We start from the raw sequence: 24,008 nt of genomic DNA, 5'->3' as shown, positions 1-24,008 counted from the left end.
GGCTTTCCCTGGCATGTACTTTCTTAACATAGGAAGAAATGGCCAGATCCCTTTGTGGGCCTTCTTTACATGATGATGTGTTGGGCAGAGCTGACTCAGGCCTAACAGGTATGAGGTGCCAATGACAGATAAGAGCAGGTGCCCATGGAGCCTTGCAAGTTCAGGGCCGGGGGCTTAAGGACTGGGTGCAGACCCACTTGTGTCCCTTGCAGAACCGTGTGATCCCAGGTAAACCCCAGGCCATGCCACACTTCTTCCCGAGGGAAGGGGGCTCAGGTCATTGCGGATGTATGCTCTCTTGTTTTAAGCCTGGATGAGAAGGCAAAATCCTGAACACAGGCTGGCAAGGTAAGGTATGTGTTAGAGGTCACGGACAGCACAGCCTCAAGACAGCTGAGTGCTCAGGGCCTCTTCCTTCCTGATGTGCAGGAGGAGAACGGCTGCCACACAGCCACCACCTCGTCCCTGGTGTCCGTGTGCTCAGGCCTGCGCCTCTTCTCCAGTGTTGACGACGGCAGTGGATTTGCCTTTCCCGAGCAAGTCATCTCCGCGTGGGCCCAGGAGGGCATTCAGAATGGCAGGGAGATCTTGCAGGTTTGGAACGCACTGCTTGTGGCTGCCCTGTTGGGGGGTGTCCACGACACTGTGGGGCTGAGCAGGGGACAGGAGAGGCCATGTGTCTACAGAGGATACATCCAGCAGAGCATGTGCTGTGTGCTGACGAACCCCCACCCCTGCAGAGCAATCCCAAAGGGAACATTTCTCCATCGAGTTTTGCAATTAAAATGTAGGACAATTTAATCTGCAAACTTAAAAGTACAGAGGAACAGTCTGGAAATGTCCATTCCAAGGTAAGTTTCAGTGTCATACACACCGTCCCCGATTGTCACCCAAAAGAAGGAAGTCACACAGCTTCTTTGTGCTAAGAGGAGCTGTAGTTACCACTGTCAGTCAGTCATGACGAGGCCACAGTGAACCAGAACTCCCTCTGAGCAGAGGCGGGTGGACTTTACACAGGTGGGCTTATTCTTGCTCTGTAAGTTTTGGTTGAGTTACATTTGTGGTTTAGATAGAGTTCTGCCCTGGGGCAGCCACACCAGGCTCACTGAGGCCAGCAGGGGTGAGAAACTACTGTCTCCTGGAAGTGTTACAAACTAGATTTAGTTTTCTTTCCAAATTTTGCTTTCCATTGTTTGAAAACAAAAGTTTCACAATTTAGAACGAGACGATAGCTCAGTGATTTAAAGTGCCTATGGCTCTTGCAGAGGACCCAAATTCAGTCCCCAGCACCCATGGCAAGTGGTTAATAACTGCCTCTAATTGCGACTCTAAGAGATTTCAGGTGTCTGGTCTCTACTGGCACGTGTACTTAGACGTGCACACACAGACACACAGATATACACAAAATTAAAATTTTAATATAATATTTTTAAATCACAGCTAGGCCTGGAGAAATGGCTCACTTGGTAAATTACTAGCTACAAATGGATGAGGAGCTAAGTGTTTGTAATCCCAGCCCTGATGAGGCAGAGACAAGAGGATCCTTGGGGTTTTGCTCAATGCCTTCCAGCTTAACCTACTTGGCAAAAAAAGACCCTGTTTCAAAGTAACAGCAGCAAACAAAAAGAAAAAGAAAAAAGAAAGAAATCTAGATGAATGGCGTCTGAGGAAGAACTCCACTGGCTTCCTTCTGAATATGTGCACACACACCCCTGCATGCCATGAGCCTATTGTGGAGTTTTTCCAAGCACAGAAAAGTAATTGTGTTTATACATTCTAGTTTAATTTTTTCAGTATTGGTATCAGAGTGTGTCACCACTAAATTATGCAGCCTTCCCTTGCTATTGGACAGGTGGGTAGGTTTTTCCATTTCTTTTCTCCTCAGCATATGTAAGGTATCAGCTTCCCTGTGCTCATGCTGACGATGCTCTGTGTAGTTGATTCTGATAGATTTTACCTTTTAAAAAACTCTTGTTTCTACTCTATGAGTTCTAGGAATAGAGGCATGAGCTACCACCTCACTTCATTCATTTTGTTTTTGGGGTGCGTGCATGTGTGTGAGCGCGCATGTGTGTGAGCGCGCATGTGTGTGAGCACGCATGTGTGTGAGCGTGCATGTGTGTGAGCGCGCACACAGGTGGCGGTCAGAGGATGACCTCTGGCGTCAGTCCATGTCTTCTGTTTTGTTTGAGACAAGCTCTCTTGTTCCTCAGTGTGTATACCTGGCTAGCTGGCTTGTGAGGTCCCAGGGACCCTCCTGCCTTTGTCTCTCATCTCACCGAGAGAGTGCTGGCATTACAGATGTGAGCCACGGCACCAAGCTTTCCATGAGTTCTAGGCGTTCAAACTCAGGTTCCCACACTTAAGCAGCAAGCACTGTACCCACTGACCCGTCTCCATAGCCCTCCAGGGTAGTTTCGGTGGCTCCCTTTTACTTAGACAAGAAGCTGCTGTTGCTGTGACATAATTCTGTTACTTTTTGGCTCTGACTCCATCTGAGGACCCTTATAAGGAAGGGCGCACTTGTGTGGCTCAGCATTCTTGTCATGAAACCTTTCTATACACACAAAAAGTAACCTGTTAGGGGCCCGGGTGGCTCCCAGGAGTTGGACATCAAGTGTCAGATCTTCTGTTTTGTGATGGTTTGGGCTGTAGGGGCATCCACAGGCCTACAAAGTACATAAAACTTGGTTTCCAGAGGGCAAAGGGCCACCTTCCCCAGTTCCCCTTTTTAGTTCATGTGATGTGCTGAGGTGAGACATGCCCCTTACTTCATCTTATACATTGTTTACGTAGAAGGATTCGGCCCATCTTTTGTTGTACCCACCAATGAAATGGTGTCTTAGGGACCACAGCATGATGGGGAAGCCCAGGGTTGACAGCCCAGTTGAGTTACTGGGGTTGAAAAGGAGCACCCCAAGAAACACTTGTAGACAGGAAAGGGGCAGGTGCTAGTTATGGCAGCCACTGTGGGTGTGGGCCCCTGAGCTGCCACAGAGCAAGAGAGTACATTTGGAGAAGTTCCTCACTCCCCCTTGCCTTCTGGGGCTTGCTGATTCCAGAGCCTGGACTTCAGCGTGGATGAGAAGGTGAACCTCTTGGAGCTGACCTGGGCCCTTGACAATGAACTCCTAACAGTTGATGGTGTCATCCAGCAGGCAGCGCTGGCCTGCTATCGCCAGGAACTGAGCTACCACCAGTAAGAGCCCATGAGGGAATGGGGATAGGGTCCCGCTGGCCTGGTCCACCTCCTGGGACATGCCTCCCCTGCTTCATCTGAGTTTCCCTGGGTGTCTCCTAGGCTGCCTGTTACCTACACTCCTGCCCTTGTAACCAGGGCTCAGATGCACAGAGCAGAGGAGGTCTGAGGGCCCACAGCTGTTCACTGCGGCTACTACTTGGATTATGTGTCCCCAGAATTAAAGATTACCAGAACATCCTCAAATATGGGATATGCTTAGAAATCCGTGTCTGGGACCTCATTCAGCCACTTTTATGATGTTTGAAGATTTAAACTTGACCCTCATCCTGCTGACTCTGGAGCTTACTGTTGCGGAGGCAGAAACCCTGTGGTTTGAGAGGGATCCCTGGCTAAGGCTAGCAACAGGAAAGGGAAGTCCATTTGAATACTAACCTTTCTGGTGGGCTGGGATCAGGGTTAGCTCACCATTGAGGAAGCCATTTGGCCTTACTTGATGTACGCACTGGTAAAATGGCCACAATTGTAGAGTGCCCCAGGAAGTGGTTGTGGGGCAGTGAGGTCACACTGGGCTGTGAGACCCAGGTACGTCTGTCAGGCTGACAGCAGTGTCCCATCTGTCCTTCCCACGGCAGAGGGCAAGTGGAGCAGCTGGTACATGAACGGGACAAGGCGAGGCAGGACCTGGAGAAAGCCGAGAAGAGGAACCTGGACTTTGTGAGAGAGATGGATGAGTGCCACTCCGCGCTGGAACAGCTCACGGAAAAGAAAATCAAGTAGGTTCTGGGCCCTCAGCTATAGTTCCTAGGCTGCCACAGCAGTGACCACTGCGTGCTTGGGCACCAGCCAGGGGCCAGGGACGCTGCCTGCTGAGGTGATCTTGCCATTTTACTGGAGCCAATGGAAGTTGGGACAACTTTGGGGAACACCTTTTTTAAAAGGAAGGGTTGCATCTGACAAGCAGTGTCCTGCTTTCTCTGATGTGGGAACAGTGACCCCTGGTGTCCCCTGTGTGCCTCTGGCCATGGGGAAAACCCTAGCTCTGTCCATGGATTTATCAGGCTCTGTCTTAACTCGAGTTGCCTGTTTTTCAAGATGGTGAGTGATTTGGAAGGAACAGCCCCTGGACTGATCCATAGGGTCGGTGAGAGAAGGTGGCTGGGTGAGCCAAAGAGAAAAACACAAAGTTGCCTCTTGGGTTTATTAACCAGACATTGGAGGAAACCCTGGCATGAAGATTTCTAGGGCTACAGCATGGAAGGAGCATCCCCAGCTCCACTATGGGAGTCGTAGGCTTCCCGGCCAGCCTCAGCTACGTGTCATCTGCCTGATGCTTTTAATCATCCAGCTCTGGGTTATGATGTAGCCAGAGAGGGCTGCTGCTTGTTTTTCCCTCTTCTCCATCTTGGGTTGGGCACCCAGCCAGGAGAGGCCTGCCCCAGGCCAGAGTCCCAGTCCTGCTGTGCCGAAGCCCTTCCTTCGGCCCCTCCCCTGTGGGCTGGGTAGGGCCAGTCCAGCATCCACATGCTTAGCATTGAGTGCACCACTTTGTCTCAGTGTGGCCTGCGCTGCATGAGGGGAGAAAAAGGGACGGTACTTCGTGTGGAATGGGTTTCCACCTGCTGAGGGGTCTGTGTACCCTGTCATGCGTACTGGGCATTTGAAGGCCGTGCTTCTTCACAGCAGTCCTGACAGCTGTGGAATGTGGAGTTGTATGTCTCCCTGCGTGTTACTCAAGATCTTGAAGAAGCCTCCCACACAGGCTTGATGGGAGTTCAGGGGATTTCACAGGGGTTTTCCTCCTCCTTTATTTGCCTTGGATGCAGCTCTGGTGCTAGAGTCTACCTGGCCAGGGGCCTGTTAGGCCGTCGTGGCCCCAGGGACAAGGGACGAACGGCATAGGGTCAGATTGGAGCCCCAGTGGCCTAGACAGCACTTACCTAGCTGAGGATAGCTGGTTCCAGGTACCACAGGCTCTGCAGGGTGATCCCCGTGCTCCTGGACCTCAGCAGCCAGCCCCTTCCTCTGTCAGTTTGCTTGTGTTCTGAGAAATGCTGGGTTTAAACCAAAGGCTCATTACTGCCTTCACCAGAGGTGCCCTGGACTTTTGCAGGGCAGCACAAAGCTGCAAGGAAGGAGATGACGAGTGCCCAGGCAGTTGTGGTCCAGTCTGTGTGGATGGTGTCTCACCTAACCCCCAACACCCATCTTAATCCCATTCTAGGCAGAGAAATGGAGAGTCACATAAGCTCGTAACTTGCCCACAATTACTCATGGGTGTATGCAGTTGAAGTCTTACCCGGTTCCTTTCTCCCTTCTTCCTGGGTCTTATGCATACTAAGCCAGTGCTGTACTATATCCCAGCCCTTTGTATTTCATTTCAAGACAGTCTTACTAAGCTCCCCAAGCCAACTTCCCACTTGGAATCTTCCTGTCTCAGTCTCCTGAGTAGCTGTGGTTATAAATAGTAGCCTGGGCCAGTGTGGCTAGCTAGTCCTGCTGTATCTCAAAGATAGCTTATTTCTTTAGTGAGTGTACGAACCTTAGGTGTGAGAAGCGCCAAGGGATGCGGAGCCTGCACACTTGGTCAGGCAGGGTGTGTTACTAGGCCTCTCAGAGTCAGCTGTGGCCTTCGGTTCAGCGTGGAGACCCAGTATCTCCCCTTTCTCCATGACCTGCCCCCCCTTCCTGCAGCCAGTGCTGCCCCACACTGGCCAGCTCTGGTAGGACAGGGCTTGTGTCTGTGGCCACATGCGCTCCTCCTCCCTGAGGTCCGGGGAGGGCCGAATACCACAGGCTCACGTGTTTGACAAGGGGTTGTGTGCAAGTTGACATTCTGGAGATGAGGAGGTGAGCCTTGACGCAGCTGTGTTTGAGATGAGTTTGTGAGTGCCAGGTGTGTGGAGAGATGTATGAGTGTGGATAAACAGGTGTGAGACGGTTAGCTATGTGTAGATCTGAGAAGAGGCATGGGGATGGATGGATAAGAGTGTGTAAGTGGGCATGGCTGCACCACCAATGTCTTGATAGGACGATGGTAATTTTCAAAGAAGCTAGAAGTGAGGTGTCTACTTTTAGGTGTTTCCTGTCAAATCTGAGCTGTGATTTCATCATAGGAGGGTGTGTATAAGACTGAAACCAAGTATGGGAGACCCACTAAGTGGTGGAGCCAGGGCACTTGGCCTTGCTGGTCTAGTCCCTCTTCCCTTTGGCATAGGCAACTTTTTTTTCTGTAAGAAATCACTTGTTATGCTTCTGCTGTTGTGAGTTCTGCCTCTGAAGTCTTCCACAGTGCCCTGCCCCAGGCTAACTCGTCTTCACAGTGTTGGTATTTGCTGCTCTAAGAACCTCCCCTTCTTCTTGTCCTCTCAGAACTGCTCATGAAGTCTCTGTTTTCAGAGTGAAGCTGTTGTCAGAAAGAGTAGAGGGCTGGAGAGATGGCTCAGTGGTTAAGAGAATTGCCTGCTCTTCCAGAAGACCTGAGTTCAATTCCAAGCAACCACATGGTGGCTCACAACCATCTGTAATGAGATGTGGTGCCTTTTTCTAGTGTGCATGCATACATGCAGGCAGAAAACTGTATGATAATAAATCTTTTAAAAGATATTTTTTAAAAAAGAGTAGAAAGGGCTTTGGGTTTGGTTCAAAGTTAGAGTGCTTGCTTAGAAAAAAAATTGGCAATTGCCTAAGACAGGCCAGTAGTGCAGTCACTTGAATGTCATTTTCTCTCCCTTGATGTGCCCAAAGGGTTGACACAACCATGACACTTTTACTTTACTCCCAAGTGTTGGGTCCAGAGTGGGTCCAGGGCTTGCTTTTAACTGCTCCTTGTTTGTGACACTGGGACATTAATGCTTCCTCTCCAGATTTCTTCATGCTAGGAGTGTGGGGACCATCCATCCTCTCAGGGTCATGCATCAGCTACTTGCCAGCCCTGAGTCAGTGATGTTCACAGAAGGTTCTCTTCTTTAAACATTGTGTTCCAAATTGATTTTGAAAGCGAACTGAAATCAAATTGATTTTGAAACGTAGTTTGAGATATAGAACTGATCTACCTGGTCAGCATATATAGAGCTTGCTTCTCTCCTAGCCATCTTGGGAGATTTGATGGTGTGTCTTTTGTGGGGAGTGGTCAGAGGAGCACAAACTGTGTGTGTGTGTGTGTGTGTGTGTGTGTGTGTGTGTGTGTGTGTGTGTGTGCGCGCGCGCGCGTGCGCATTTATATACAGGAGTAAATGAAGGTGGGGGTAGGATGCATGTGCCTGCAGATGTGCCTGCAGATGTGCCTGCATGTGGAGACCAGAGGTCAGCTATAAACCACTCATCTTGTTTGATGAGACAGGGTCTCTCACTAGCCTGGAACTGGCTGATTAGTCAAGGCTGGATAGCAGCCAGCCGCAGGGATCCTCCTGTCTTTGATTTTCTGGAGTTGGGATTTTAAGTATCACTACTGTGCCTGACTTTTTCATGGGAAGTGAGGTCCTCAGGCTTGCAGAGCAAGCGCTTAGCTGACAGAACCATCTCCCCAGGCCCAGAGGATCATAAGCTTTGGAACAGTATTCCTGTGTGTGAATCTGCTTGAGGGATGTATGGAGATGCTGAGTGACTCTCATCACATAGCAGTAGGGAATTATCAGTAGGTTCCTATATATAGCTTTCATGGTTTGGTTAGAGTTTTATTACTACAAATATAGTGAGGAATACATATTTGTTATAGAAAATTTAGAAAACCCAGGTAAAATCAGGAATCGCACTTTCTAGAGAGTATCTTTGCTTCTTTTTCATAAGCTTTTCATTACTTACACAATGACATTACAGGGGCTTTAGTAGATGGCTCAGTCAGTATAGTGCTTGCTAAGCAATCATGAAGCCCTGAGTTCAGACCCCAGCACCCATGTGAGAAGCTGGTTACAGTAATACACGTCTGCAACCCCAGCACTGGGAGCAGATGGGGAGGTGGACACAGGTGGATCCTGGAGCTGGCTGGCCAGTCTATCAGAACCACAAGCTCCAGGCTCGGTGAGAGACCTTGTCTTAAAAAATAACATGGAAGAGGCTGGAGAGATGGTTCAGAGGTTAAGAGCGCTAGCTGCTCTTCCAGAGGTCCTGAGTTCAATTCCCAGCAACCACATGGTGGCTCACAACCATCTATAATGAGATATGGTGCCCTCTTCTGGCCTGCATGCATACATGCAGACAGAACACTGTATACACAATAAATAAATAAATCTTTAAAAAAAAATAACATGGAAAAGCAGCTGAGGAAAACACTTGATATTGACTTCTGGCCTTCACATGCATGTACATGAAACAAGAGCATACACAAATAACCCCCCACACACACAAAGCAAGAGCACACATGAACACACACACACACACACACACACACACACACACACACGCTTTCCTGATGACTGCGGAGGTCCCATTGTGAGTGTGCAATCCTTTATCAACTTCCTTTTCACTGTCCATATCTAAGGTTTTTAAATAGGGTGGTAGGTCCAAATATGATAAGATATGTTGTGGAAATACCTCTTTTTTCTTTTCCAGAGTTGAGTACTGAACCCAAGGCCTATGTTTGCTAGTCAAGAGCTCTACCACTGAGCTAAATCCTCAACCTTTAAAATATCTTTAAAAAACAAAAATTTTCCAAGTTGTTTTTGAGCATAAATCACCTTTGTTGTGTTCCCCTCCCCCCCAAGTCACAGCTGCCCTTCCTCCATTTCCTCCCTTTTGGGTATTGTTTCTGGAAAGCTCTGAGCTGAGATTAAAGTCCTGGCTGTGTCAGCTGGAGCAAGAACCCACACCTTCTTCTCTTGGGTTTTTATCACTGACCCTGCCTAGGGTGTCCCTCTGAGGAGGAGCCTTGCTCACGGGCAGCTTAGATAGACTTGAAAAGCCCATGTTGCTGCGCTGCTTCGAGAGTGCAGACTAAGGCTTGACCCTGCTCTCCCCGTTAGCAGCACTTGTGGAAGATGAGAGCGGAGTCTGAGGGAGGAGCCCCTGCACCTGTTCCTCCAGTCCCTGGGAATTCAGTGTCCACAGGTTTTGTGCAGCCTGGTTCCTAGAGAAGGAAGCTGACTTTGATGTGCATCTGGCACCAAAGATGTGTTGCAGGGCTGCTGAGGGGCAGGGCTGCCCAGTGTGGTATGGTATAATGTGGGTGCAGGAGGTAGAGGCAGAGGACATCCAGGGTTCCTGCCCAGAGTGCTCCGCCTGCTTGCTCACCTCAGGGCTCCAAGGGCAATTTGGAGTATTTGCCGTGTGTCCACCAGCACCTCAGCCCCCTTGTCTGGGTGTCACCTCCACCAGCCCATGAGGGAAGAATATCCACTGTTCATCTGTTGATTGACAGGGTCCAGCAGAGGGGGCTTTCCAAGGACAGGTGTCCGGAGAGGCAAAGTGACACTTCCAAATGGGACTGTGTATTTTGTGCTATGTTGTAGGCACCTAGAGCAAGAGTACAGGGGCAGGCTGAGCCTCTTGCGGTCCGAGGTAGAGATGGAGCGGGAGCTATTTTGGGAGCAAGCCCGCAGGCAGAGAGCTGTGCTGGAGCAGGATGTGGACCGCCTCCAGGCTGAGGAGACCAGTCTCCGAGAGAAACTGACCTTGGCCCTGAAGGTAGGTGGGATACATCTCTGTTGTAAACTGTGAAGGCAGAGTTTTAGTTAGGGTTTCTGTCACTGTGAAGATACGCCATGACTACGGCAACTCTTACAAAGGAAAATATTTTATTGGGGCTGGCTTATAGTGCAGAGGTTTAGTCCAGTATTGTCATGGCAGGAAGCATGGCAGCATGCAGGCAGACATGGTGCTGGAGAAGGAACTGAGAGTTCAATGTCTTGAATGCAGGTAGCAAGAAGTGAACCATCTGGGCATGGCTTGAGCTTATATGAGACTTAAAAGCCTATCTCCACAGTGACACATTTCCTCCAACAAGGTCACACCTACTCCAACTAGGTTACACCTCTTAGTAGTGCTATTCCTTATGGGCCATGAATTCACATACATGAGTCTGTGGGGGCCATACCCACAGTGGAATGTCTTCAAACCACCACATTCCACTTCTAGCCCTATAGGCTTGTAGCTATAACATAATGCAAAATGCATTTAGTCCAACTTCAAAAGTCCCCATAGTCTGTCACAGTCTCAACAATATTTAAAAGTCTAAGGCTTGACCCTGCTCTCCCCCGTTAGCAGCACTTGTGGAAGATGAGAGCGGAGTCTGAGGCAGGAGCCCCCGCACCTGTTCCTCCAGTCCCTGGGAATTCAGGGACTGAATTCCACTGCATTCCTAACCCAAACCCCCAAAGTCCAAATTCCTTCAAACTAAAGCATGATCAAGCCTATCACAATACCTCAGTCCCTGGTACCAGCTTCTGTCTTAGGGTTTTTATTGCTGTGAAGAGACACCATGACTACAGCAACTCTTATAAAGGAAAACATTTAATTGAGAGTAGCTTACAGTTCAGAGGTTTAATCCATTATTGTCATGGTAGGAAACATGGCAGCAGAAATGAAAAACAGATCACATACTTCTAACATATAATGGCACAGGATATACATTACCATTCCAATGGAGGAAAGGGAGGCTAGTGAAGAAATATTGGACCAAAACAAGACCAAATACCAGCTGGGCAAACTCCAAACTCTACATCTCCATGTGTGATATCAAAATACTCTTCAGATTTCCAATTCCTTTCATCTTTGTTGACTGCAACATACTTCTTTCTCTTGGGCTGGTTCTACTCCCTGTTAGCAGCTCTGGCATCTCCAACATCTTAGGGACTCCAAGGCAATCCAGGCTTCAACTTCACAGCTTCATACAATGGCCTCTCTAGGCCTCCGTTCAAAGACACCCCTGACACATGCCTGGCCTTAGCAGCTTTCTATAGTCTCAGAGGAAAAATCCATAACCCCTTTCTTCTATCCCTGACTCTTAAAGCCAGAACCACATACTGAAGCTGCCTAGTTCTGCTGCTTCCTAGGGCTAGAAATTGCCCCTTTGTTCAAATACATCTTTATCAGCTTTGTGTTTTTGATGATTTCCTTCATTGCTTAAGCTTGGCTCTTCTGGAACTTGCTCTGTAGACCAGGCTAGCCTCAAACCCAGAGATCTGCCAGTCCCTACCTTCCCAGTGCTGGGATTAAAGGCTTGCACCATCACACCCAGCTCTAAGCTTTTCTTTAATTCCTTTTCACAATTGGAAACTTGGCTGGGTAGGATCTTGCCCTGAGGTCACCACTCCCTTTATTCCATTTCTTAATCTGTTTATTTCCTTGAAAATAAATGGATTAGCTCCATTCCACTTCCTGGTGTTCCTTTTCTCTTCAAATTGTACAGTTTGTATTTTTCCTTGCTCAGCTTGCTCCTTTTCATTATAGATCTTTATTAGAGTTAACAATAATAACCACACAACAGAGTCTATGCTAGGCTCTTTTGAGATTTCCTCTGCCAATGGAATTAATCCAAATATCTTCAATTTAGTTTCAGGCAGACTCTACAAGGGCAAAAGCAGCTACTTTCTTCACAAAATGTCACAAGAATGATCTCTAGGCAACATACTGAAATTCTTCTCCTCTGAAATCTCTTGAGCTAGGCCCCCACAGTTCACATCATCCTCAGCACCAGTGTCTTCAAACTAAAGCATGATCAAGCCTATCACAATACCTCAGTCCCTGGTACCAGCTTCTGTCTTAGGGTTTTTATTGCTGTGAAGAGACACCATGACTACAGCAACTCTTATAAAGGAAAACATTTAATTGAGAGTAGCTTACAGTTCAGAGGTTTAATCCATTATTGTCATGGTAGGAAACATGGCAGCATGCAGGTAGACATGGTGCTGGGGAAGGAGCTGAGAGTTCTACATATTTATCTGCAGGCAGCAGGAAGTGAACTATCTCACTGGGTATGGCTTGAGCATATATGAGACCTCAAAGCCCGCCTCTACAGTGACACACTTCTCCAACAAGGCCACACCTCCTAGTAGTGCTACTCCCTATGGGCCACACATTCACACACGAGTCTGTGGGGGCCATACCCATTCAAACCACCACAGCAGAGCAGGGTGATGCCATGCTCTCACCCAAAGTAAGAGGTCCTGGCTTTGCTCTATCCTCTGTTCTGAGTCATATGATCTCAAAATCAGTGAGTCAGCATGACTGCATCCCTAGGGTCTAAGAACACCTCTAGACCCTGCTGCCATGGCCTGGGCTCACAGTCTGGAGCAGACACAGCTTTTAGGGTTTTGATGAATGTCCATGCCTGTACCTACCCTGTCTTTGGCTCCCAAAAGCTGTCTGAGCTGTTTAGACAGCCAAGTTCCAGAAGCACTCACTGTGAGCCTTCTTGCTGTCCTGCTCCCAGCTTCTCCTTTCCTATGCCTGAGGACCTCTGTGGTCTCTTTCCCTCCCACCCTGCTTCCGGCAGCCCCCACCCATTGTGGTAGGAGTATCTGGACGTAACTGACATCACCCTAGTGTGATGGCACTGTCTGGACCCTTCTCAGCACAGCCCTTGTCTACAAACACTCCTGTTGTGCTAGACCTCTGAGCCATACTGACACAACTTCAAACCCATCATTTTAAAAGCAGCTCAAAGATGATGCATTCCCAGGCCGTTTTTGTGCCCCTCATGAACTTTCTGAACATGGGAGTAGGGGCAAGAAAAGGGGAGACAGTGGGGAAGCAATCACCTTGAAGGTGTTGGGTGTGTCATAGGAAGTTGTGGGTTCCAACAGCATACCCTGCCCGCTTGGTGCAGAGGCAGTAGGCACCCACATGCCCTGTCTTTCTCAGGGCTATTTCTGAGAAATACTGCTAGAAACAAGCCTCCAGCATACAGAGAAGTGACATGGACACTTGTCATTGTCTTTCCCTGTGTCCTGCCTGAACCCATGCCCATATCCATGTCTCCTAGGAAAACAGCCGATTACAGAAGGAGATCATAGAAGTGGTGGAAAAGCTTTCAGATTCAGAGAAGCTGGTCCTGCGCCTGCAGAGTGACCTCCAGTTTGTGCTGAAGGACAAGGCAAGCCTTTTTGCTGTTTCGAGTTTTCAGAGTAGTGCCTGTGGTTGGTGGATCATAGTCAGGGCATCACTGCTTGTCTTCTCCAAACCCTGATATGCTGATTTGTACATGTTTCTCACTTTCAGCTGGAGCCTCAGAGTATGGAGCTCCTGGCCCAAGAAGAGCAGTTTACAGCCATCCTGAAAGAATATGAGCTCAAGTGCAGGGTGCGTGCCTTTCCGAGTCTGCTTGGCCATCTTGAGCATCCCCGAGTCCTGCTCCTACAGCCTGTCCTGCAGCAGTGGCAGGAAAGGAGGACCACTACACAGGGCCAGCACTGTGGCTTCTCAGAAACTCCCTGGCTCTGACCCTGGAGGCCATGTGCGGCCTCCTCTCCCTCCCCTCCTTGGTCTACAGGTGCAGGGTGGCCCACAAGTGACTGCAGGAGCATCTTTCCCAGCAAGAACTTCTTATTCAGGCTGTGCTCAGCCATGCGTGGGCATTGCTTAGTTGTGCAGCAGATATCCCAGTGACTAGTCAATCCCAGGACAGAAGGTGTCCCTGACTGTACTCCCAGGGTGAATCTTCTTAAAGAAATTTCAGTGTAAGAACAGAAAGGAAAATCAGAGTTGACATGGTCTACTAATGATACTGGAAAGACCTTTGGTTTACAAAGTGATCTATCACAAATCCTTAGTCAGTTTTTGGTTAGGCTTAATTTATCAAAAGTTAATTTATGTAAAACTTACCAGAAACATTATTTACAAAGAGAGGCATATGCATGCTTAAAAACTCCTGCCCTTGAAACTGAATATACAGTAATGTGCTGTCTCGGCAAATGTAGGAGCTGATGCAGGAGAATTGCTTGCACCCAGGAGCTACAGGTCAGTCTTAAGCCAAACACATGCTTATAATCCCAGTGCCTGGGAGGTAGAGGCAGGAGTATTGGAGTTCAGGGTCATTCATCTTTGACTACATAGCCAGAGGGAAGTGCACTTGGGCCAACTGAGACCTTGTCTCCAAAAAGCAACCCCCCCCCCAAAAAAAATAAACCCCACAACAAAACAAATACATGGGAGCCTGGGCAGTGTCGCAAAATCTGTCTCAAAAACAAACAACAAAATCATAAGAGCCCACAGGCTCATTTGCTCCTTTATGTCATTGGCATCAAGAAGAGTAAAAGGATAAGTAATATGGGTGCTCAGGTAATGAGTGAGCACTTAAAACTGTACATGAGGTTGTAGTTCATTAGAGGACCCCCATACATAGCATGCTTAAGTTCTGGGTCTGGTCTCCAAAGCCAAAATAAAACAAACCCACTCAATAATAAACCCCACTGACAGAGATAGGAAATCTAAGGAGATCAGTAGAGTTTACTGTTCAGTCATTTATTTTTCTCATGGTTTTACTACAATAAAAATATGACAAACGATAATTTACAGCTGTCTGAAGACATTACTAAAGGATGTGGATGAAGCAGACAGCTGGCTTTAGTTGCATCTGATTCTTTACAGCTCCATTGACTGTAAGGCTTTGCTCTGAGTCAATTCATGCTGAAAATCGGTAGCTATTTCTGGGGATACCATTATAGGCATTGTTAGAACACCAAGAGTTTTATATAACATGAAAGTTGATTCCCACATTGCAGAAGGCTGTAAAGAATTAGACAGAAAACACTCAGAAATGGAACTGCTGCTGTTTTATGCATGTCCTTGGTTCCTCTTCCCATGCTATGTCTTGAGCTTCCTCCGGTTGGAGTGCCCTACAAGTTGCATGTCCTGGGAAGACATGTGGCCTTGCTTTTAGGGCCCTCTGGTTGGAACAGTCACAGGACTGGAGATATGAGCCTCTGTCAGGACTGATTGTTGTCATCCTTCCCAGGATTCTGCAGGACCCCAGACCTCCCAGGAAAGTGTACTAGAAGCTTCTTTTCCTACAATAATAAGCAAGTGTCTGAGCCTGCTCATCCAGACACATGTCATTAAAGGTGGTGCTTGTCACAAATGCAAACTCTCCATCCTCACAAAAGGATGTCTCTCCCAGTTCAATTTCCTGTTGCCCATCAGCCAGGCTTCTGCTTCCCAGATATTATCCTTTCTCTCTGCTAAGTGCATCACTGCTCTATAGCATTTAATCTAAAACAAATGGCCTAACAGCTATGGCTAAAAGAACCTCATGCCAATTCCACTGCAGCTGAGAGGAGAGAGCAAACACATAGCCCCAGACATGTCCCAAGATGTTGATCCCATGCACGTGACATGCCACCACTCTGGTGATAAGTAGCACCCGTTGAAAACTTGCCTGTCTTCACAGCCGCAACCTTTTCCCCCCTTGAGTCCCCTCCATATATCCAGTGATGTCATGTGGTATCCAGTGATATCCATGAGAAAGTCAAGAAATGGTTTCCCCAGTTCTGCTAGGACCTTTAGGTAGTAGAGTCTTAACTCTAGGTTTAGGGTTACATGCTGGAAGTCCAGAATCTACAACTGCCCATATGTCTAGCCTGTGGTGGACACTCACTGCGGATGGGGCTGGTCTTGGGTTTGGCCTTCCAAGGCTGAGTGGCTGCAGCAGCTGGAGGAGGTATCTGGCTCTGCCTACACAGGACCTACAGGATCGCAATGATGAATTGCAAACTGAGCTAGAAGGCCTGCGGGTACGGCTTCCCAGGAGTCGACAGAGCCCCTCAGGGACCCCAGGCACTCACAGAAGGCGGCTCCCTGGACGTGGCCCAGCAGGTAGGAGCTCAGTCCTGAGGGTAAGTTGAAAGTGGAGCTCTCAGACATGGCCACAAGGCTGCACGTTAATTTGGCACCCCAGAGGTCAGAGATGAGGAAAAGAGGGTGGAAGATTTTGTTAGGTTTGTAGAAATCACAAAAGTTATAATTACCTGACCCTGGAGGATACAGGTTTGCCCTAGGGACCTGCTTTTACAGGAAATCCTATGAGATCACAGGCAACTTTGTGGCATGGAAGGTCACTGGCATGGAAGGTCATATAACAAGGTGGCTAATAGTGGGCATGGGATATTCCCAACGGAGGGAGTCCTGGCTGCTGGGTTCAGTTGAAACCACACTACAGGCTCTCCTGCTCTTGGGCAGTGGGGTCAAGACAAAGGCCCATGTTCAAGTATTGTTGGACTTTTCTAGAGACTGACGGAGGGGGGAGGGGCCTGTTGTGGAGGTGTCACAGTCCATGTGGAGAACAAGGGGTACTTGGCTACTCTCTGCCCTCCCACTGGTTGTCCCAGGCTGTCACCAATGCAATCACTCCAGCTCTGCTTCTTCCGGCAGTATCATATGACACATATGACACTCACGGCCCCATCTCTCTGCTGCCCATGGAATCCAACAGCCCTGACTACCCCTACTGAGTTACGCTGTGGCAGTCCAAGCCCCTCCGCATTGTTCTCCAGTCTTTGAGAGCTCGAGTCTCCATGTACCCTACAGCTATTTATGTTGGAAAGCAGAAAAAAAAAATATACCCCAAAGAAACTTAGTAGAGACTTTACCTATGTGGGACATGAATGGCTGCCGGAATCCCTGGGGAGTCTCAGGAAGAAACAGAGAGTGGCCTTGGCACACCCTATGGGGCTAGGGTAGAGGAAGAAGGTGTGGGATGCAGTCACCTGTGCTGTTCTGACAGGAGCCTAGCCTAGTAAAACATGATGGTTGCTCCTCTGGTGTCTAGGGAGCCTGAGTTGCACAGAGCATGTGGCCCTGGTCAGGAGTGTGGGGATAGACCACTGTGGAGGTATTCACAATTCCCTCTGCACTCACCAGAGCCTTCACACACCAGGATTTCCAATGCTGGACTTAGGTGACTGGACCATGTCAGTGTATGATTTAAAAACGGATGACACAGAATCACCGAGAACACACAAGACCAAGACGGAAAATGTGAGCCCATGCATACATGTAAACATGTTCAAGAGTGTGGAGACTTGGGCATGAAGCTCTACACAGTAGGGAGGTTGTGAAGCTCTTGTCTTTCTGCCTTGTCTTCTCCTTTCCTCTGCTCCTGGCATCATCTGGAGCCAGATTTTAAACACAGTGAATACACCCTCTGACAAGGGTCTTTCAGAGAGTTAAAGGCCCTGATGAATCTAGTGGGAGCCTCCTCGTTCTCCGTTAGTAACCAACCAGTGATATGGTGGAGACTTGAACTATGCTGGGGAGATAGTTTAGAGGTTAAGAGCGTGTATTGCTCTTGCACAGGACCTGGGTTCAGTTCCTAGCAACCACATGGTAGCCCACAGCCATCTGTAATTCCAGTTGCAGAGCAACTGGCCTCCTCGATCTCTGGCCTCCACGGGCACTGCACACATGGTATGCAGATACATATGCAAAACACATACTCCTAAAATATAGATAAACCTTTTTTGAAAAAGACTTGAACGTCTGAGTTCTTTGTAGTGTCAACTTGCAAAGCAGTGTGATCCTTCCTTCCATCCCCAGAGTCCTCAACCACTATGTGCCTGGAGGGCGGAGTGACCCTTACCACCAGCCCCACGTTCTTTATACAGTGCAGGTGGAGGGCAGGAAGACCTGCACTCACATGTCACAGGTGGAAAGCTGCCATCTAGAAGTCAGATGAAAGGGGACAAGAAGTCAATGGAGGCATCCTTGGCATAGTGTCATAGAGTGTCTTCTTTGCAGGCAACCTGTTCATGGGTGACTCTACTCCAATGAGTTTGGAAACAGAGATAATGGTGGAGCAGATGAAGGAACACTACCAAGAGCTCAGGATGCAGCTGGAGACCAAGGTCAGGATTTGGGACTTCAGGCTGCAAGCCATGTGTCTAGCTCCTCAGACTGCTTAACAGGACAGGCCATTCTGTTCTACTATCATATCTTTGCGTTTTCTGGTAGATATGCTGGAAGCTTCTGGCATGACTGTGCCTGTATATCTTGATTATTTCCCTTCCCCTAGGGCTTCCAGGCTGTGGAGTGCTACCCCACTGGTCTTGTGAAGCCTCCTTCGTTGAAACATCCTCTAGACTAATGGTACTTGCCAGGTGCTTGGCCAGTCTTGGTCCCGAGCCCCCAGAGCTCACCCACCGACCCTACCCCAGGGTTACTGTGAAGGGGTCCATAGGCACATACACACCTTGGGAATATCACTATCCTGCCGTTCCCTTTTCTAGGCCATGGGACCTGGTCAGGTCTGGGCCATCAGCTCTTTTGAGCATCCTGCCTGATACCCCCCTGTTCATGTGTTATGCTGCTCATCAAATTGTTGCTAGGACTTCCTAATTCACTGCTCATCTTTCTTTAGGTAAATTACTACGAGAAGGAAATTGAGGTCATGAAGAGAAACTTTGAGAAAGATAAGAAGGAGATGGAGCAGGCATTCCAGCTTGAGGTCAGCGTGCTGGAGGGCCAGAAGGCAGATCTAGAGGCCCTGTATGCCAAGTCTCAGGAGGTCATCCTGGGCCTGAAGGAACAGCTGCAGGATGCGGCACGAAGCCCTGAGCCTGCAGCAGCCGGGCTGGCCCACTGCTGTGCACAGGCACTGTGCACTCTGGCCCAGCGGCTGGAGGTGGAGATGCACCTGCGACACCAGGAGCAGCTGCAGCAGATAAGGTTTGGACGGGTTTTTGTTCAGGGCGCTCACCAAGAACCAAAACTTGACCCTAGGCTTATGTAAACTGGTCAGGATGAAGAGCCTGGTAACAGGCAAGATTCCTTCCAACAAAGGCCCAGAGAACACATTTCTATAGAAGGATTTCGCTTTCAATCCACCTTGGGCCATGGAGCAGTTTGCTGTGTGGTGTTTGGACTCTGTTCTTTTACTCCTTCTCACTTGTCTGGTAGCAAGATAATGTATTCCCCATCACTGAATACTGAGGACATTAGAGAGTAGGTGTATTAGTCAGAGTTCTCCAAAGGAGGGACTGATAGAAGAGAAAATACACACACACACACACACACACACACACACACAGAGAGAGAGAGAGAGAGAGAGAGAGACAGACAGACAGACAGACAGACAGACAGACAGATAGACAGACATAGTAAAAGGGGATTATTAGAGTGGCTTACAGGCTATAATCTGGCTAGTTCAACAGTGGCTTTCTCTCAACAGAAAGGCCAAGAGTCTGGTAGTTCAGTCCATGAGGCTGGATGTCTCAGCTGGTGGAATCCTGAAGAAGTAGGGTTCTAATACCAGTGAAGGAATGCTTCAGCAATAGGGTAGATGACTTTGTCAATGAGTGTGAGGGCAAGCAGGCAAAAATCAAAAGCTTCCTTCTTCCATGTCCTTTTATGTGGGCTGCCACCAGAAGGTGTGGCCCGGATTTTGGGTAGGCCTTCTCACTTCAAGTGATTCAACCAAGACATTCCCTTACACATGTACCCAGTTGCTTGGGTTTTAGTTGATACCAAATGTAGCAGAGTTGACAATATTAGTCATCACAGCAGCAGAGGAAGGAAAATCCAGAAGCCCCTCTAAATAGACAGTTAATTTGGGTTGAGAAAAGTCTTGAAAAGCTAAAATATTTGTACCAGGAAGGAAAGGGTCACTTGGAAACTGTGAATGTGGTGGGTTTTATTGTGTCAGTTACCTGAGAAATGTCACCTGCCCTCTATTCCTTGAAGCTGACTTGGTAGAGTCAGTACGTAGTTACTGGGGACACATAGGCAGTGGAGGTTGTCACCCCACAAAAAATGGTCCTTCCTACCTCCTGGCCCAGCCACCCTCATGTTGGGGGCCAGAACCTCCCACTGGCTAGACTGAGCAGATGGTTCACTTGGATGTTATCTTGAGGCTTGTTGGGTCCAGATGTTGACAGTGAAGGGATGCATTCCTGTCATGTGAGAGCCACAGCTCAGGTGGCTGTCATGGTGTCAGTTCCTGTTAAAGTGGGCACTCTCCTTGGGGGGAGGGAATTGAGAGTAGCCAGAAAACAGGATGTGAAGGGGAGAGAATCAGAGCCTCTTCTCCCTCCCTTGGGGACGATAGCAGAGACACTGGGGACCTGAGGGAACTGACTGTTGCAGTCTTGAGGGGCAGAAGCAGCCATCTTCAGGTCACATGCTCTCCCCAAACCTTAAGCCATCTCCTCTTAAACATGAGGATTGTGTTAAGGGACTGGAACAAAGCTCCTTTGGGGCCTGGTGTGGCGCCTGAAGGCAGGGGCATGGGAGCCTTCTGTCTTGCAGCATCCAGGATGTGCCAGGCTCCTCCTTCCCGGGGAGCTGCTCAGCTGGGCACCCGGTAGCTTCTCCGTGGAGGTGGAGCCACAGCTAGTCCAACTGTACTTATGTCCCCTGCCAGGGTGCACAGAATGCCTCACCAAGCTGGGCGTTTCTGTCTAGCCCTCCCCTCACTCCTACATTCTCTCCACTTTCTCTGGGCTCATGAGACCCCAGGCCAAACCACTTATAGAGTTTTCAAGGGGAATTCTGAGTATGGGTCAATTTTCCCTTTCTCACTAACACCCAGTATCAGCGCTGCCCAGCAGCACTCAGTGCAAGGCCCCCAGTCAAACTTTATTAAGCACTTGCAGTGTGCCCAAGGACAGGAATTACCTTTAAGCTGTCAGACATGGTGAATGATTCTGTGCTGTGGAATCCACAAAGGACTCCAGGGAAGGAACAGGGCATCCTGACACAGAGTAGGGCTACAGAAAGGAGGGAGGAGGTTAGCTGGGCACTCAGAGCAGGAGTGGCTCTTTTCTTCCATGAGTTTCCGGAAGGGCCTGGGATTCAGCTGGCAGAACCCACAGTGTGTGACTGTGTTTCTGCAGGAGAGAGGCAGAAGAAGAGCTGAACCAGAAGCTGTCGTGGCTGGAAGCCCAGCATGCGGCCTGCTGTGAGAGTCTGTCCCTGCAGCATCAGTGTGAGAAGGACCAGCTGCTGCAGACACACCTGCAGCGAGTAAAGGACCTGGCTGCTCAGCTTGACCTGGAGAAGGGGTGGAGGGAGGAGAGGGAGCAAGAGGTCCTGGCACACTGTCGGAGGCAGCAGTTGAAGCTGCAGGCTGTGATGAGTGAAGAGCAAGCTCGGATCTGCAGGTCATTCACGCTGGAGAAGGAGAAGCTGGAGCAAACCTACAGGGAGCAGGTGGAAGGACTTGCCCGGGAGGCAGATGCACTGCGTGCTCTCCTGAAGGATGGAACCGCTGTGGTGAGTGACCAGCAGGAGAGGACACCCAGCTCCATGTCCCTGGGTCCAGACAGCAGGCCGCAGCCACCAGTCCAGCAAGCTGTCAGTCCTGATGGAAGGACAGGGGCGCCAGCAGAAGAGTGGCCTGGCCAAGAGAGAGCTAAGGGGAATGAACTTCCTGGTCAACCTTGTAATATAGTTGCCATGCCAAGGCCAGTCCCTACCCCGGTGTCCAGAAGGTCCTCGGAGAGCCTGGGTGTCAGAGACAACCATCAAGGTCCACTCAGTGCTGAGGAGGGAACTGTCCTAAAGGAGCCAGAGCCTCCTGCTAGGACCTTACCAGGCCAGGGCCAGAAGCTGCCCTTGCCCACTCAGCCCCAGATGTTGGAGCCATGGTTGGGCCCAACTGCTCTGGACAGGAAGCCAGCTCCTCTTGGGTTTCAGGGACAGGCTTCAGAGGAGCCAACTGGGGATACTGAGGGTGTCCAAGAGACTTGGCTCCAGTTCAGGGGAAAAGCTTCCAGCATGAGGCTCTCACTGCTCTGCTCTGAGCTCCCAGATCCACAAGAGGCCAAGTTTAAGCACCTTGCCATTCTCGGGGAGACAGAAGCCAAAGTGACATCAGTGATGTCAGAGAGTGAGATGAATGATGTGAAGAGCAAACTTCTGCAGCTGGAAGATGTTGTCCGGGCTCTTGAAAAAGAAGCAGACTCCAGAGACAATTACAGGTTTGTCACTGCTAGTGATAAAATGCAGAAGAACCCCTCAGACTTGGCCCTAGTGACCACTGTACAGTCCCCTCAGTTTCTAGCTCTTGACCGCCAGTGTGGCTGTGTAATTAATATTACTTGTGCAGAAATCACAAGCCCACTCCTGTCTCCTGTCTCCCCTGGTCCCTGGGTGTCAGCAAGTGGGTCAAGAAAAGAAGAGTAGGCCTTTCTGAGGCAGCTGAGCTGGCTCTGGTGTCCCCACATCTCACCTCAGGAGGACTATGCTTTGGAGGCTTCACATAAGTTGTGAGTTGTCTGAACCCTCTTACCTCCGAGTTTCAGAGAAGCAGGGGTTTGGGGTGCAGCATGCCTCTGTGCCAGGCTCTTGGATGAAAGTGAATCAACAGGGTACCATGCTAGTTGTTAGGCAGCAGCCAATGAGGCTTTCTGTGGAATGGGCCCCTGGCTGCAGTGCTTTGGGTTGGCCTGAGCACTGTCCGGTTTGGGGAACATTACTATAGAGCTGTAAATATTTCTGTAGCTGATGTCATTGGAATATCCTCCGTGGGAAGGAGGCTGAGGTTTTGGTCTGTTGGCCAGATGGCCAGGAGTTGAGATATGGATGGGTACCAATTCTATCACAGATGCAAGGATTCTGGGAAGGCTCGCCTAAGCTACAGGCCATGGCTTCCAGAGCCTTCTGGCTCCTTCTTTGGCAGTAGAGGGGAATTTGCAGGCACAGGATTGTGAACCATTTATACTTCTCTTCACTCCCACCATCCCTCCACCAGGGCACCAAGGAGATATCTGCTCATGTAGAGACAGACTACAGGTCAGTACAGGAAGCCCAGGCTGGTGACACACAGTAGGCACACATTTTGTCCCAGGATGGTGCGTGGTCACATATGAATGATACAACCATTATCACTAAAAGGTGAACTGCTCACTGGGGTTTAGGTATGGCACAGTGACATAGCATGTACTTAGCATGTGTGAGGCCCTGTGTTCTATACCCAGCACCAAAATGAATGAATAAAGCGGGATTGCAGACATGTAAATGTCACTATATAAACAGCTTAAGAAAGCAGACATGGCTTCCTTTCAGCAGGAAACTATCTTCCAAGAATTCACCAAAATAGGGCTGGAGAGATGGCTCAGCGGTTAAGAGCACTGGCTGCTCTTCCAGAGGTCCTGAGTTCAATTCCCAGCAACTACATGGTGGCTCACAACCATCTGTGAGATCTGGTGCCCTCTTCAGGCATGCAGGCAACATGCAGGCAGAATGCCGTATACATAATAAATAAATAAATCTTTAAAATAGAGCCCAGCCCCTGTGAATTCATGGTCAGGGAGGGGGAGACGTGAGTGGCCCATCAGCCCTCAGCCCTCAGTTCAGCACACTGCTCCTCTAGACAGGCTGTAGGTCGTCGCAGGGAGTCTGGGCTAGTGGCACATAGTAGGCCACTGAGCCATCTCTCCAGCCTCATTTGTCACTTTTATTAGCTGACATTCTTCTATGCAGAATTCTAGGAGAAGAGATGGGAGAGAAAAAGGAGAGGGGGTGCCAGCCTAGATAGTAAAAAAGGTTCTCTTAATAAAATTGAAGTTTGCCAGGTGTGGTAGCGCATGCCTTTAATCCCAGCACTCAGAAGGCAGAGACAGGCAGGTCTGTGTGAGTTCAAGGCCAGCCTCCTCTGCAGAGTGAGTTCCAGGACAGCCAGGGCCGCACAGAGAAACCTTGTCATAAATAAATGTCTCAACAACAACCAAAAAAAAAAAAAAACCAATAAATAAATTAAATTGTAGGACAGCCAGGGCCACACAAAGAAACCCTGTCTCAAAAGAAAAAAAAAAACCTATAAATAAAATAGATTGAAATGTATTCCTCCGTAAATATTTAAAGCAAAAAACAATACAAACCCCGGACATTTTTGATGGGCTAGAAGCCCAGCACCCTCCAGGCCTACCTGCATGGTACCCAA

At 49.1% G+C, this 24,008-nt stretch overlaps 1 protein-coding gene across 1 annotated transcript in view; it reads left to right on the top strand.

The window, feature by feature from the left end:
- Ninl (ninein like) overlaps window positions 1-24,008 on the top strand; it is a 77,335-nt gene that overhangs the window by 43,517 nt on the left and 9,810 nt on the right. Inside the window, exons 8-17 of the mRNA XM_059261598.1 lie at window positions 430-594; window positions 3,063-3,199; window positions 3,835-3,975; window positions 9,646-9,820; window positions 13,119-13,229; window positions 13,355-13,435; window positions 15,814-15,946; window positions 17,867-17,973; window positions 18,486-18,793; window positions 20,959-22,044. Of these exons, the coding sequence (XP_059117581.1) occupies window positions 430-594; window positions 3,063-3,199; window positions 3,835-3,975; window positions 9,646-9,820; window positions 13,119-13,229; window positions 13,355-13,435; window positions 15,814-15,946; window positions 17,867-17,973; window positions 18,486-18,793; window positions 20,959-22,044 (2,444 nt within the window). The remainder of the gene's footprint in view (window positions 1-429; window positions 595-3,062; window positions 3,200-3,834; window positions 3,976-9,645; window positions 9,821-13,118; window positions 13,230-13,354; window positions 13,436-15,813; window positions 15,947-17,866; window positions 17,974-18,485; window positions 18,794-20,958; window positions 22,045-24,008) is intronic.

The sequence above is a fragment of the Peromyscus eremicus genome, chromosome 4, assembly GCF_949786415.1.
Source record: "Peromyscus eremicus chromosome 4, PerEre_H2_v1, whole genome shotgun sequence".
Taxonomy (NCBI): domain Eukaryota; kingdom Metazoa; phylum Chordata; class Mammalia; order Rodentia; family Cricetidae; genus Peromyscus; species Peromyscus eremicus.
Note: the sequence above shows the minus strand (reverse complement) of the source record. Positions and strands in the feature narration are given on the sequence as shown.